General features: G+C 49.1%; 1 protein-coding gene across 6 annotated transcripts in view; it reads right to left on the reverse strand.

Annotated features, from left to right (window-relative positions):
- Positions 1-1,980: 1,980 nt before the first annotated feature.
- The window catches only part of SCML4 (Scm polycomb group protein like 4), a 98,820-nt gene continuing 85,876 nt past the window's right edge, over positions 1,981-14,924 (reverse strand). For 4 of the 6 annotated variants that reach the window (XR_004902849.1, XR_004902851.1, XR_004902850.1 and 1 more), the window contains 3 exons: positions 10,484-10,629; positions 6,439-7,627; positions 1,981-4,217 (listed from right to left, as the gene is read on the reverse strand). Coding sequence is in view for 1 of the 6 variants with exons in the window: in XM_036024538.1 (XP_035880431.1) it covers positions 7,502-7,627; positions 10,484-10,629 (272 nt within the window). In the remaining 5 variants the exon portion in view is untranslated. Of the gene's footprint in view, positions 4,218-4,539; positions 7,628-10,483; positions 10,630-14,924 lie in introns of those variants that run through there. The other 2 variants (XM_036024538.1, XR_004902852.1) reach the window with 2 other exon arrangements.

Genomic DNA, 14,924 nt, shown 5'->3' on the forward strand with positions numbered 1-14,924 from the left:
AGTGAGTGGAATGGAGAAAAACAGAAAAGAGGACACAAAGAAACAGGAGGAAAGAAAGAAATGGAAAGTAAAAGATAAGGAGAAGAGATAGCAAGGTGCTGCTTATATTGCTTTGAGGAGGAGTTACCGGGCAGCCTGCAAGAGAAGAGGGCAAAATATCTGGACGAGGTCAGACAGGAGGAGAGGCAGGACTTGGAAGTCACAAAACAGAAGAGCAAGGAACCGAGAGTCCCACTGGCCTTTTCTGAAAGTAACTGAGCCGGAAACACCTTTAAAGGTCATCTGGATGCCCCTCATCTTCCTTGTGAGGAGATGGGCGTATGGTAGCTTAGAGGGCTTGCTTCTTTTGCATTGCACCGTAATCTGCCCCACCACCTAGTGTGGGACCCATGCGAGATAGGGTGAAGAAGGTTCTACACAGGAGGTGAGCTCTCCAGGTGTCCTTCAGGGGTTCATCCTCCCAGTTCCTCTGGGATTCTAGAATTCTAGGTATGAGGGCTATCTCTGTATATTTCAAACATCACAATATCCTTAGCTTACAATGCCTAAAGATACAGAATGAGATTACTTCAAAATGAACTTGGTTAATGTTACATATCCAGATGATATCATCCTTCAAAGTAGTCTATACACTACAGCTCGTCATACTGATATCTGCCTCAGATGTTTAAATTAACAAATTAATTGCAGCTGTTGTTGCTCAAACCATTTGAACCGAGGAAGGAAACACACAAGGAAAAGACAAGCGAATGAGTACGGATGCACATCATTTACACCTGTGTTGGCCTCCAGACGCCACCCCAGTGGCCCTAGCCTGCTCCAAATAGAAAAAACACACCCACACATGAGCACAAGGGGCTTCCAACAACGCTCGGAAAAGAACGTGTCCTAGCTTCTAAAGACGACCCGAAAAGACCCACACTAAAAACATTCCGAGCAATGACAACATCCTTGGAGCACACTCTCAGGCTTTTGAGATGATTTCTTTGCAGGTAAAACACTCTAAATTTTGGTGTGCTTATGAAAAAAAAAAAGGTCATATGATTCTATGCTGAAAATTTCTATGTAACTATTTGGGGGAAAAAAGGGAATCCCCTGATATTTTCAAATCTGCTTTGCAGGGAGGAGATGAGTACAGAATGGAAAAGGACTGGGGATGGCTCTCATCTACCCATCTCCTGGGGGCTGCGTATGCTCAGTCCTCCCACCGTCAGCAGGTGTGAGAAGAGAGGGCGGCTGGCGGGGAAGCCCACCTGGGCTGGGGGGCAAGATACCGGGATTGCCCAGGGGAGCAAGATACCGGGAGTGCAGAGTCCACAGAAAGCGCTCTCTGCCCCTCCCAGAGAACCACGTGCCCTCCTGCAGCTAACCAGCTGATGGAAATTGCTCATTTCTGAGAGGCATCATGGATTGAGAGGAAAAGGAAAGAGGTTTTAAAATGAAAGCTGTAAACAATCCATTGTTACTCTCTAATGCTTGCAGTAGAGCATTAGGCCAATCGGAATGTGAGATTTTAAGACAAAAAGACACGAGTGGAATGTAAGTCAGTGACTCTGGAGGTTGACCCATTCGAGCGCCTGGAGAGCCAGGGGGAAGGTAAGGCCTCGTGCCCCTCTCCTGGTCTGTTCCTCTGGCAATTTCCTCTCAGTAAAGATAATGGGGTTCAAGAAAGGACTAGTGGTTTTTTGGAGAAAATATGCAAACCGAACAAGCATTTGTTTATCCAGTCAGCCAATGAATATTCATGAGGTGCCTTTTATATGGCGGGTGTTAGCGAAGGTGCTGGACAGTATCTACCTGTTCCAAGTACCAAGAATTCAGTATTTTCATAGAGATTCTGCTTCAGAAATTGATCTAAGTAAGCTACATATACTATACACTTGGCGTACTTTGGGGTCTGATTTCTAAATCATCGCTAGGTATTCTTCTGAATAAAAAGAATGCTCTAGAAAGCAAAATCCCCTTTTGCAACCCCTTCTGGAACCTTCCCCAGTTCCCACTCCTTGCTGTGTTCACTCCAGTTTGAGCTCAGTCGCACACGCACACACAAGCACAGCATCTGACTTGGGCCGGGGGGGTCATCAACTGTGTAACTTTCATAAATTCATGAAAGACCATGTTTACTCGCCCAGCATCAATCATAACCTGCTTTTGTCTACACTAGAGCCTCCTTCCATCATTACATCGCCAATGAGTACAATTAGGAGGCAGGGCTTCAGCGGGTCACAGCACCTTTTTCACAGTTTAACCACTGGAAGGCGCATGGCCTTAGAGATTCACTCATGTACACTGATGTAACTTTATCACACGCTTATGTGAACACAGCCAGATTTACAACTGCACTGAAAATTCTCCAGGCCACCCTTTTTGTGTGTGTACAAGGCCACAGAAATTTTGCTCGTGGCCACATTTGTATCGAGTGTCTGCTCCTCCATCCTAACGCAGCAGAGCTGGGATCTACTTGCCAATGTCGGTTTGTATTATAGGTGTGGTTGCTGCCCGGACAAGCTCTGTTAAAAAGAGAAAGATTGCAGAGTTGGCTTCATCTCAAATGTCTGTGTCTGATTCACAGACATCTGTGTCTCCCTGAGAAAAAACTTTTTCACAACCAGAGCTGTCCAACAAAGAAATAAACCACTTCCTCTGGGAGTGAACTCCCCCTGATGGGAAGTGGTCAGGCTGAGCCACTTCTCAGGGCTGTGGGGAAGGCATTCCAGCACCTTGATGGGGAGGCAGAGCCTTCCGGAGATGGGAGGGTGCTACGAGGATGATGGAGGTAGCCTCTGGTCACACACACACTTGCTGTGAACCAACACCCAGGAAGGGTCTGCGATTTCATAGTGAGAGGTTTGGAGAAGCAAGGCTTTGGCTGTGTTTCAGAGTGGGCTCCAATGTAAGATTGTGTTGGTCCTTGCAGTGAGCCTCTAGGGCATGGGACCACCTCTAAGGCTCAGGTCATGTGCTCAAGCTACAGAGCAGAGCATGGTGGGCTGGCAGCGCAGAGCAAGTCGAAGTGTATATTTAGACCCTGTGGGCAGAAAGATGCTTTGTCCCCATGCAGTCTGACATCATTATATAAGCAGCTGCCAAGCCAGTTCCGTGTCTCCGCTCATCTCGTGCCCCATCCTCTCAATATCCACATTGGTACGGCGCACTGACCTGGAGGGAGGTGTCTTTCTGAAGCTCTGTGTGCTGCCTTTTCCTCTGTAGGGAAATCAAACTCTATGCTAAGTGTGAGGAGAACCCCCAGGCTCTTTCTGTAGGACTTCAAGGTCTGGGGTCTTGCTTGGGAAAGCAGAGTGAAGAAAAGCAAATCCTCCTGCAAAAACGTGCCTTTGCGACTCTTGTCCTGAAGCCTGGGAGAGCCTGCGTGAGCTTTCTTCTCAAGTACAGCGTTTTGGTGAAGTCCATGTGTGATCATACCACTGTAACCACACAGGAATTTACCACAGGAAGTGTCCCAGCTGTTGCCTATTAGCATTAGAACAAATTACACAAAGTAAATTGTTAGCAGACATGTTTCCGTCATATTTAACTGGTGGTGATAAATAAGGGCGATTCTCTTTCAAATAAATGCTATGTTTCCAAATGTCCAGCTTCCAATCGCCCGTGAAGGAATCATCTTTGATTAGGCGGGGAGGACATCCTGGAGGCTGAGGTCCCAGTGCTCTGGCTGGTGGCACAGCCAGAGGTCAGGCTGGGAGCTCAGGTGCCAGGTGTTGAGTGCAGTAGCAGGGTGTTGCTGCCGGACTGATATCACTGCCTCTACCTGTCTGACCACCTGCTGGATTCACCTCCAGGCCTCTCAGCACGGTCTCCTCCTGCCGCAGGGAACACGCACACGTCAGGGCAACCCCACTCAGGTCTTGCAGTGTGTTTATGACAAAAAATAAAGCCCAGGGGCAGCTTTTCATCCTTCTCCTTAACAAAATGTTGCAGTTTTAAAAAATGTTCTACTCCTGCACAATCCCATGCCTTGTTATCTGAGATTTTAAAAAAAAGAGTCAAATCTCCTCCTCGTCTAATGCCATTGCAGAAGAGTCGGAAAAGTGCCCTCAGAGCCCATCTTCAGCCCCCACACAGGAAGGCCTGGCTGTGTTCTTCAGAAGGAAAGCATGATAGTTTCATTGCTCAAGACCTTCTGGTAATGCCTACATTCAAGTCCATAGCCACCTCTGGGCATTTCCAATTGTCTTCAGAGATATGACCAAATTCTCCTAAAACAACTTCAAAAGCCAGTTTTAAAATAATGTTAATTTTTAAAAAGTAAGAAATCTGTCATACAGGACGTAAATACAAAAATAGGTTATTGCACCTTAAAGGGTTGGGACCGTTAGAAGAGGTGCTCTTTTCCTGCTTTCCTAAGAAATGTATAGATTTGTCTTCCCCCCTCACTGATTCCCTTCGCAAGCAAACCAACCCATGCTCGGAATTCCTTTGCATCGGATTTCAGTGTCCTAGTTGGTTCTTCTGAGGAGCTCTTCACTCCTTTTTCCTACTGAAAGGAAACAAGCTCAGCAGCCCTGCCGAGGGGAAATGAGAGGAGCCCAGTGCACGCACGAGTGGGCAGTGAACCGGTGTGAAGACAGGGGCTCCCTGCCCACAGCTGTCCCAGGCTGGGCCTCCCCATCAGTCACAGCGGCCTGTCTTGGGTTGGCCCAGAAGCCCTGAGCTGCCTCCAGGGCGCACCCTGCTGGCGTGAGAGGGTATACCTAGTAGGAACAGCCTAGAGCAGATTCTGTCTCTGTTACAAAGCAGGGGAGGCATATTTAAAGAAACAAGCAAATATAATAGCTGATACACTCCCAGCCACTTCCTAGGGTTCTTCAACTACAGCGTCAGGAAACACACACACACACACGCACACGCACACGCACACGCACATCCCCACATCTTTTACCTGAAGTCTTCACCAAAGGAATAATGTGCTTCAGAAAATATTTAAAACACATTAGGCAATAGAATTGTTTCTAGATTTTTTGTTTAAGTGTTTAACAGAAAAGTATAATTGAAAATGTTTGGAACGTGAACACACACACACACACACACAATCTCTATTTTGGAATTATGCAAAACTAATAGCATTATCTGTCACAATGCAAAGCAAAGCTACTGCGGTGGAATGATGACTACCCTAACTGTACACGCATGTGGCCCCAAATAAGCTCACACGTAGACAGGAGCGACACACATGGCCTGACTCTCAGAGGGCTGTTTGGAGGAAATGGCCTGGCAAGTTTTGCATTTGCTAAGCTTTTTAGCTGCCTGGTTTGACAAGATTTTTGAAAGGGGTGAAAATTAATTATAATTGCAGTATTGCTACAATAATTTGGTTGGCTAATTGCATTCCAGTGCAAAACAAGCAAGGAAGAATTTCCTCCCTGGGCTATTCTCTGATACGGCAGCATTCATTTTAAGAGTCACAAGATTTTTAAAAAGTCAAACCTTAAATATCGTGGCTTCGGCAATCTGTCCTGCCTAAAGTTTAATGCAAAGTGAGACGGCACCTCCGTGAGAACAGTCACACATGAACAAGGTCCAGTTTTCTCTGAGACGTGAGATGGGAACATCTATCTCCCCTGAAACCTACTCAGAGTGTCTCTTTGAAATTGTTTGGGGATGATTTGAATTTGGGGGCACAGTGTTCGTGTTTGTGTAGTGAGGGAGGTGCCCATGAGAGTGGGCAGGAAACTCTGAAAGTCTCTAAATGAGGTATATGTTGATGAAAGAGGCACCACAAGTTTCAGAGGGGCGAGCAGAAAGGGGGGGTGAGAAACAGGTTGTTGCGGGGTTTCCAGACCTCACACAGCATGGCGTGGAGTATCTCTTACGGTCGTCATCTAAGTCCTAAGTGCTGTATAGAGGACCGACTTGCAGATCCACCCAGGGCTGCCCTCAAGTTTGTAGAGGCCACACCCTGCACCTGGTGGCACGGGGTTTGGGGGCTGCAACCCCACCCCGGTCCCCTCTCCAGCTGAGACCCTGGTGCAGGCTGCATCCCGGACGTAGCTGTGCCTTTTCTAATGTGTGTTTGGGCCAAGGGGAGCACTGAGCTTCTTTCTGATGCTCCCTCTCCAGATGGCAGTCTGGTCTTTATCGCCTCACTGCCAACACTGTGGATGTTTGTTAAGGAAGAGGATAGGCCCGTGACAAAGGTGAATTCATTTGGAAGGTGTGTTTTCTGTTCAGTGGCAGAGGAAGGAAAAAAGGAGAGAGGAAGGAGAGGGGTAAAAGGAAGAATGAAGGCGAAGTTGTTTGTCTGCTAGTAAATTGTGGACATGTTGTCCTTCCTTGGACACAGCTGCAAAGGGGTGGAAAATCTTTTTTTTTTCCTCTTGGTCCATGGTGAGGAAGGAAAACCTACCTGTAAAGTGAATTAAACCCAATAATAGCATGTCTGTGTCTTTGTTGAGGACTAGAAAAATTAGCCACACACACAACTACATAATCCAGCAAGGTAACTAGAAACCAACACTTTCCCATTTCAAAGCTTAGTTGAGACATTTTTCTTCTTTTTTAAAGAAACACCCATGGCTAAATGTCACTAAGACTCTTCCGTGTGCCAACACACTGACACCTCAGTGAGGATTCTGGAAAGGAAGAAACTCCAAAGCCCCATCTGGGGAGAATGTACTTCCAAATTCTTGCCTTTGCTGCTTGTACATCTCAGTCAGTAGTAATGATTGGATATGAACTAGAACCTTCTAGGAGACAATTTCTTTCCAATTACCTTTGGGAGGTAATTGGGTCTTCCCCAGTTACAATCTGTGGTGCTGACCTTGAAATAAATTCCCTACGTGTGTGTGGGCTAGATCTTATTCACGGAAACCCTAACCCATCTATTGAGTCCGGAATCCTCAGGCTACAGCAGTGAGAGTCCTGGAATTTCATTAGCAGTCTGCCCTCTAGTGGGATAACACAGTATTTCAGATAACCAGGAATAGAAAAGATTTTTTTTTTCCCTTCTCTTTCAGAGAGCAAAAGAATTCAAGTTTTCCAGATAGTGCAAGGTGAGGCATTTATCCTTAGAAGACAGCTTTAAGAGCTGAATCAGGCAAGGATCACAATGAGAGGTCTGCGGGTCCGAGTCAAAGACAGGGGGCGCTGTGGTGGGCGTTGCCACGAGGCCTGCAGAGACACGGGTTCTGCTATCATCCGTGGAACCCACCAGGGTTCTTCTCCTTGGGTGGAGCATTCGGTTCCCCATCTTCCTTTGTAAAAACAGGACCCACTCTAACGGCAACCAACCTATCAGGAATGTTACAAATAATAGGCATTTTTGTCATTTTTTGGCAAATCATTAACACCAAGGAGCCTTTCAAAAGGACCAGGCTGAATATTTGAAAAGGCGGAGATGCACAAGTTTTGTAAAAAGACTACATCTCTGGGGCTGTTGTCTTTAAGAAGAGAATCAATTTTGTGATGGAGGCCAGATGTTGGTAAGGCAGAAGATGATCTTGAGATGCGCTGTCTGGATTTGGCTTCCGTCTTTTAAAACCCTTCAGAACTTGGCCTGCTTCAGTCTGTCGATGTGGTAGCAGAGCTTCAGCGCGGGTCCCAGCTTCAGGCCCAAGTATTTCATAACCATGTCACTCTTCAGCAGCAAGAGGGCATTGCCATCAATCTCCTGGTGGGACAGGGTCAGAACAAAGGAAAAGCAGGAGACGGTCAGAGGAATTAAACCATGGCTGCAGCTCAGGGGTGGCCAGGGGATGAGGGGGGAACACAGATCTCCTTAGGTGCACATCTCTTAGCCGCGAGACCAGACCTTCTTTAGAAGATGAAGCAAAAATACTACATGCTCCTCTTCCCGTCATCTTCCTGGGGTACTTTAACACACTGGCCCTTTCACATTCCCGCTTTATCCTGATTGAAGGAATCAAGCATGCTTCCACATGGTCCCAATGTCCCATGTATGATGTTCATCTCCTCATCGAAACTAGGGCTAAATGAGCAAAACGTGTGTGATGGACAGAATATATGTCCCTCCCCCATTCCTGTGTTGAAGTCCTAACCCTCAATAGGCGGTGCCTTTGGGAGGTAATAAGACCATGATGGAGCAGCCCTTGTGACTGGGAGTGCTGTCCTTGAACAACAAGAAGAGGGCGGCGATCTGCAGCCCGGAAGAGGGCTCTCACCAGAAGCAGACCAGGCTGATGGTGGGCTTCCAGCCTCCAGAACTGAGAAGTGAGTTGGTATCGTTCAGACACCAACTGGTCTATGGTACATGGTTACAGCGGCCTGAACTTAGGCGGAGGGTCATCCATCAGACTCGGAAACTAGTGGTTCCCTTTCCATTCCAGGAGCTGATGTAAGGGCCTGGCTTCCATCCATCACCCTAATCTCTTGTTTCTAAGCCCACCTGCCTTTAGCTGATTACTAGATTGCTATTTCCACTCTGTGAGGGAGGTCAGGTGTCTTTGGCCCTGTCAGGAATGCTGGGTGGCAGACAATTAGATGACTCCCATGCTGAACCCCGGGATTTAGCACAGAGAACTACCAAAGGAATGCCAGTCCCGTGAGGGCCCGACATTGCTCCCAATTGTCCTGTTGAACTCATGGACCTGGTAGGGCTGGGCTTCCTCATTAACCTAGTGTTATTTTCAGGTCACTGGAGGCAGACATTTTGGGTTGTGGTTCCCTCTCATTCCCCTCACCAGCCTTCCAGTTATTGATGAAGCACTGACTCTGTGTCACACTCTCCATGTCCTTAGCAGAGTGTTAGAGAGCGCGGATCTCATCTGCGAGCCCTCCCAAAGGCCTCATTGTCTGATGTCTGTCTTTACCCCACCCCCTAGAGGTTCACCATGTCTGTCACTCTGGAAGACAGACAGCCAGGCTCCTCCCACCTGGCTCTGTCTAAACAGAACCCACCCTGGGTCCTTGCTCTCACAGCCGCACTGCTAGGTGAGGTCAAATACATCCCTCATAAAATGTGAGTGTTGGGTTAGATAGGGTCCTCCCTAGAGCTGAGAGTATGATTTGAGCGATAGAATTACCAAATAAAATGAGAGACAAGCAGGAAAAAAATTAATGGTAACTGCAGTAGGCAGAAGAATGTTCCCTCTCCTTTTTTCCCCAAGATGTCTATATCCTAATCCCTGAAACCTGTGGATCTGTTAGGTTACCTGGCAAAGGAAACTATGTTTGCAGGTGGAATTAAGGCTGCCAGTCACTGCCTTTATAACAGGGAGAGCGTCTGGGAGATGACTGGGGCTGGAGGAGGCTATGCAATTGCAGGGTCGGTAAACGTGGGAGGAAGGGCCGGAGTCAGCGGCCAGAGAAGAACCCTGCTTAGTGCTGTGGCTCTGAGGGTGAGGATGAGGATGAGGATGAGGATGAGGGGGTCCAAGCCAAGAAATGAGGGTGGGTCTAGATGCTGGAAAAGACAAGGAAAGGAGCTCTCCCAAAAGTCTCTGGAAAGAACGTCAGCCCTGCTGGGACCCTCAGCCCATGAGGCCGGTCAGGTCAGACTTCTGACCCAGTGAGCTGTAAATGAACAAGTTGTGTTCTTTGGGGTCAGGGGGAGGTAGAAGAGGGTAAAGGGGGTCAAATATATGGTAACAAAAGGAGACTTGACTTCAGGAGGTGAACACACAATGCATTATACAGACGATGCATTATAGAATTGTACACTTGAACCTATATAATCTCATTAACCCATGTCACCCCAATGAAGTTAATGTAAAATGTTTTAATGTTTTTTTTTTAAGATTTTATTTATTTATTTTTAGGGAGGGGGGAGAGAAAGAGAGAGAGAGAGAGAGAGAGAGAGAGAGAGAGAGAGAGGCATCAATGTGCGGTTGCTGGGGGTTATGGCCTGCAACCCAGGAATGTACCCTGGCTGGGAATTGAACCTGGGACACTTTGGTTCCCAGCCCGTGCTCAATCCACTGAGCTATGCCAGCCAGGTAATGTGTTGTTTTAAGCTACTACATTTGTGGTAACTCATTATAGCAGAAGTGGAAAACTGACATAGTAAGCTTGGCAGGTAAAGTATTAATTCTTACATCTTTTTTCATTTCCCGTCTTTATGTATTTCAGAATCTCCTAGACAACGATGAGAATGCCTGCTTACTGGAGGCTCTCTCCGAGTCAGGCACCACACTTAACACTCTGCATGTGCATCTTATTTAATCCACAAACAGCTTAGGACTAGACCCCAGTACGGTTCGCCTGACATGTCGTGGATGGGCTATAAATATTTGGTGGATGCGTGGACAGGTGGATGGATGGGCAGGAAAACAAGCTCTCCTGTTAAAGGCCGGAACGATGGAACAGATGGGATAAATAGCCCTTTAACACAAACGAAGTGCTTGCTGTGTGCTGAGAAGCCTGCGGGTCCAGCTGGCCTCCCTGAGTGTCCCCCAGGGCTTAGTTCAGCCACCGCCCCCTCCCCCAGTCCTAAGCTCCTGAACCTTGCCCTCCTCCCGTGCCTGCCCCCGCCCCACCTCCTCCCAGGCCAGGCCCACCGCACACATACGTGCTTTCTGAAGAGCTCCACGTGAGGCCCCAGGGCCTGCGGGTCAGCGTCTTTCACAAACCAGACCACATCCTCCACGGTCCAGGTGGACGGGTTCCTGCTCCGTGGCCGCCTGGCGTCCTGCCCGTCTGGAGAAGGGCTTGAGGCTGGGTGGGTGAGCAAGGAGAGCAAGACCATTAGACACCAGGACCAGGGCCTCACTCCTACCTGTGCTGGCTGCTCCCACCTGGCCCTGGAGTCCAAGGTGGCGGCCCGAGTGACCTCCTTTAAGGGAGCAAAGCTGTGCATGTCTGCACACTAGTTGGGACCCAGCGTTCCTCTGGTTTCCCTTCTCCACCTTCAGCTGGTGCTTGTGCTTCTGTCTGTGAGGCACTCACCCTCCCCGCTTCCCGCAGAAGTTCCACCTGCCCCCAGAGCCCAGGGAGACCCCTTCCCGGGCAGCAGTCCTGTGTCCGGCCATCTGAATGTCACCTTCCTTCACCTTTAACCCCGAATCTTTGTTTGTTCTTAGGATGCTCTCCAGTCTGCCCTGCATCACCGTTACGTGTATACTTGTCTGTAACACCCAGTTAGATTTTAACCTCTCCAGGATGATCTCCCTCATCTCCCCCCATGCACTCCACAAACACCAGCTGAGCATCCCTTCTGCACCACCCTGGGCGGAGTGGCGGAGACGCTATCCCCTCACTGCAGGATCTACAGTCTTTGGCTCCTCCGTGGCTCTAAGCACACAGAGTTGTAAAAACTGGGTTATTCCATGTAAAATGATTCAGTGTACTGTGCAGAAACAGTATAAATAACTTATACAAGAGCCTGCGTGGGCAATCCTTAATCCTATTTTCAGGCCAGAAAAAACGTGTAGGCGCTGAACAATGAAGTCACTTTCCTGCACAATAATCCTAAAGTGGAAGGGAGAGGCCTTCACGTCCGTGTCCCTTCTCAGTCTCGGGGTGCAGTGGTTTCCCACTGTCCCTTTTTCCTTCCTCTCTGTAAAGGTGGGTGAGAAGAGAACAGTTCTCCATCCATGCCGAGAAAAGCACAGCATCACATGTCCGAGTCTGTCCTCAATACACACGGTTTGGCTGAGAATTGGATTTACTTTGAGATTTCCCCTGCCTTTCCCTGTTGGACCTGGAAGGGGGCCCCTAAGGTGGCCTGGCACCGGGCGTTTTGCTGGGAAACTGTCAGTGCCCCCTGGAGCCATCTGAGTGCTGATGTGTGCGTGTTAGAGATGACTCCACTGCCTTTGAAGACACCTGCAGTCAACATGGGGACGAGGCATTGCGAGACGGTGTTTGCCTCTGGATCCCACCCCATCAGAGCTTTGGCATTAATCAGGGTGATAATAGATACTCTGATTACAAAGGCTGGAAGTCCACAGTGCCAAGAATGATTTAACAGGATCAGAGAATAGGCCAAATCTAAATTCCTGTACTTGATCTAAAGGAAAGATACCAAACTGATTCACAGCCTCATCCACGGGAGCCCAAGTTCCCCTGGGCAAGATCAGGGCACAGGGCTCGAGCAAGGGTAGTGTGTGGTCTTCACAGAGGAGGCGCTTGGGTGACGGCCGTGGAACGAAAGTGGCTCCCTTCCTGGGGCCTGGTGCTTGCTGTGGGCATTCTTCACTTGTCCAGGCTGGACGGGCAGCAGACAGGTCCGGATGGGCACCTTCCTGGGGGGCCTTGTAGTCATACAAGAGACAGAGAGCAGAGAGCAGCAGGAAGCCCGCCACACCTCGGGGGCTGCTCCAGTTCCAAGGCACATGCACTGGCTCTGGAAGGAGGAGGAATGAACTGCCCAGGGGCGGGTTTGTACAGCCTCTGCCGTGGTCTCTGCTCACAGAGACAATAAATGTACCAGTGCCCCCCTAGCCCAGCTGCTGTGAAGGTGTCGGGAAGACAGATGGGTGCAGCCTGGCACGGCCAGGCCAAGCATCTATGATTGGACATTGGTAAGATGTGACAGATGTGAAGAAATCTTGCTCCTAAAAGAACAGAGCATACATGGGCTCACCCAGTGACTTTAGGAAGGCGGCATTTTCCGGTGCAGAGAACTTTGTGTGTGGTCATGTCCATTTACTGGGGGCTGCCCAAGACATGTGAAAAGCAAAATCCAGTTGTGAATGGATGTGAAATTGAAGATGGTTGATGTCATTTCTAAAGCTCAACTTGCATTCCCTAGGAACAGAATGGCTATGAATCAGGGTTTAAAGCAATCCCGACATTTTCACTGCACAGGCACTTGGGTTGCTGTTTCTGGGTCTCTCTCTGTCCCACACATTCCCACAAGCACATGCACAATTTCCTTTTGTGCATTCAAAATTCCGAGAAAACTTTTTAGCTGACAACAGAGTCTTGAGAAGAATGAAGTGGGCAATGAGCCGGGAGTCAGAAACCCCTGCCACCCACCAGCCAGGTGAGTGCCTTTGTGCTTCTCACTCCTCTGAGGGCTCCGTCCGCATCCATGTGCAAAGCCACGGAATGGAGCGTCACTGGCCAGGCTTCTGGTCCCTGTCCTGGCCCTGATCATTCTCTAGGGGCCTCGTTTCTTCAACGGGTTCCTCAAGAGTGTGATAAGAATCAAGTGAACGTGTACAATAGCTTCGGGCAGGAGACTGACAAGAGGCATCTGAAGAAGAGCCCGTCAGTGTCCCCCCGAAGGGACCCCTGGGTGCCCTTCCTCGGGCTGCCTGTGAATCTCCTCAGCTGCCTCAGACTCTCTGGGCAGCTGGAGCTGGTGTGGGAGGAGACAGGGGTGAAGGCAACGGGGAGGGCAGACCTGTTCTCAGCTCCTCCTGACTGTCTGGTCCCCACAGAACGCACCCTTCCTAGAAACAAGGCCACACAGCATGCGGAAGGCACCCAGGTGAGCCCACAATCTGCGCAACATCAGGCAGTTTGAAACAGTGTTGTTTTTCATTATTTCTATTATAATAATTTTAACTTTAAAAGACTTTAGTCAGATTTTTCTTTTGTTTCTTCAAGGCCAGCTGACTTGCCTGTGTGGGAAGAGAGGACACTTCTAGGGACAAGGAGAAACCACGGGCTTAAAGTGAGGCCGTGCAGGGCCAGATTCCTTCTCTGCCACCACAGACACTGTGACCTCTGGGTAAGCAATTCGACCTCTGCCAGAAAGCCTCCGGCCACCCCTCCTCCCCACTACCCCTCCCGGGGCCAGCTCCTGCTCTGTGTGCAGCTGGCCCCACCATCCTGCTCTGTTCCTGCTCTGGAAAGCCTTTCCTGACTCCCCACAGCAGGCTCAGCACCCCTCCCTGTCCGATTCTTGCACAGCATCCATCCTTTTCCTCAGGGGCACTAGTCCCGGTTGTAATGAAATGTGTGCAATTGTTCATGTTTGTCTCTCTGGAGTCTCTGTGTCTTGCACACAGCTCCATCCCCAGACCTGGGAAGATCCCCTGGCACACCGAGCTCAGTAAGTAGCTGCTGGCCAGCACTGACCAGAGTCACAGTTCCCACACCAATCCTTCTTCTGCTGAACAAAGAGGCCTCTCCAGACCTTCAGACATCCCACCCACATCACACAGAGCGCTGTCCCCTTCTTCTGGCTGAATCGTCTCTATCTATCACCCGATGCCGCACCCCATGGAAGCAAACTCCAGCCCAGCGTCTAGGTGGTAATAACAGTGGCAGATTTACTTGGTCTCTTGATTCTGAAGCTTGGACCTAGTTGTGTTTGGGAATTTTATAGCATGTCCTGTTACAAGCAAGAGTCAGGATGCTTTTGTTATCTGAAGCCTCTTTATAGCTCTTAGTGATTATGTCTTGGATGAGAGTCAGGAGAGAACTCTTGAATTTTCACCTGAGTATCAGCAACACAAAACAGGGAAACATGAGCTGTGAATACAGTCCTTCTGAGGCCACTGGCAGAGGTGATAGGCGTGATATATCAAGACAGCCAGTGGCCAGGGCAAGTATTCAAGTTTGTCGTGTTATTGGTATCTGCTCTCCTGCCTGCAGCCTAATGCTATTTTCTGGCTTCTGTGGTTTTAATCCAGTTTGATTAGCACCATGGGGGAAAATCCATTTCTAGGTTCCTCCCAGGCTTTATGATGTGGGTCAAACCCTCTTAAGGAGGTTTGGTTCCTTAGTACCAACTGCTTTCACTTGGGATGCAATTTCAGAGCAATACTGAGCAGTTAGTTCCTTGGGCAGAGGGAAAATGTAATAGCCCTCCAGAGGGCCCGCAGCAGGCAGCTAGGTGACAAATGAGTACGGGGGCCAATGGTTTTCTCCCCCATGTTAACACACTGTTGCTCCACTCAGCCTGGTTTATTTCCACAGTTTCCACATGTGTTTAGCTGTGCAAGTTTCGTTCAAGCAAAGCACACATAGACCGCTACTCTGCAGATGCAAAGAGGGCCTGCCTGGGCAATGAGGGCAGGCGTCGGAGTCCTGTCTGCTCCCAGCCCTTCTTCTCT

Source organism: Phyllostomus discolor, chromosome 4 (assembly GCF_004126475.2).
Source record: "Phyllostomus discolor isolate MPI-MPIP mPhyDis1 chromosome 4, mPhyDis1.pri.v3, whole genome shotgun sequence".
In the NCBI taxonomy this organism is placed as follows: Eukaryota; Metazoa; Chordata; class Mammalia; order Chiroptera; family Phyllostomidae; genus Phyllostomus; species Phyllostomus discolor.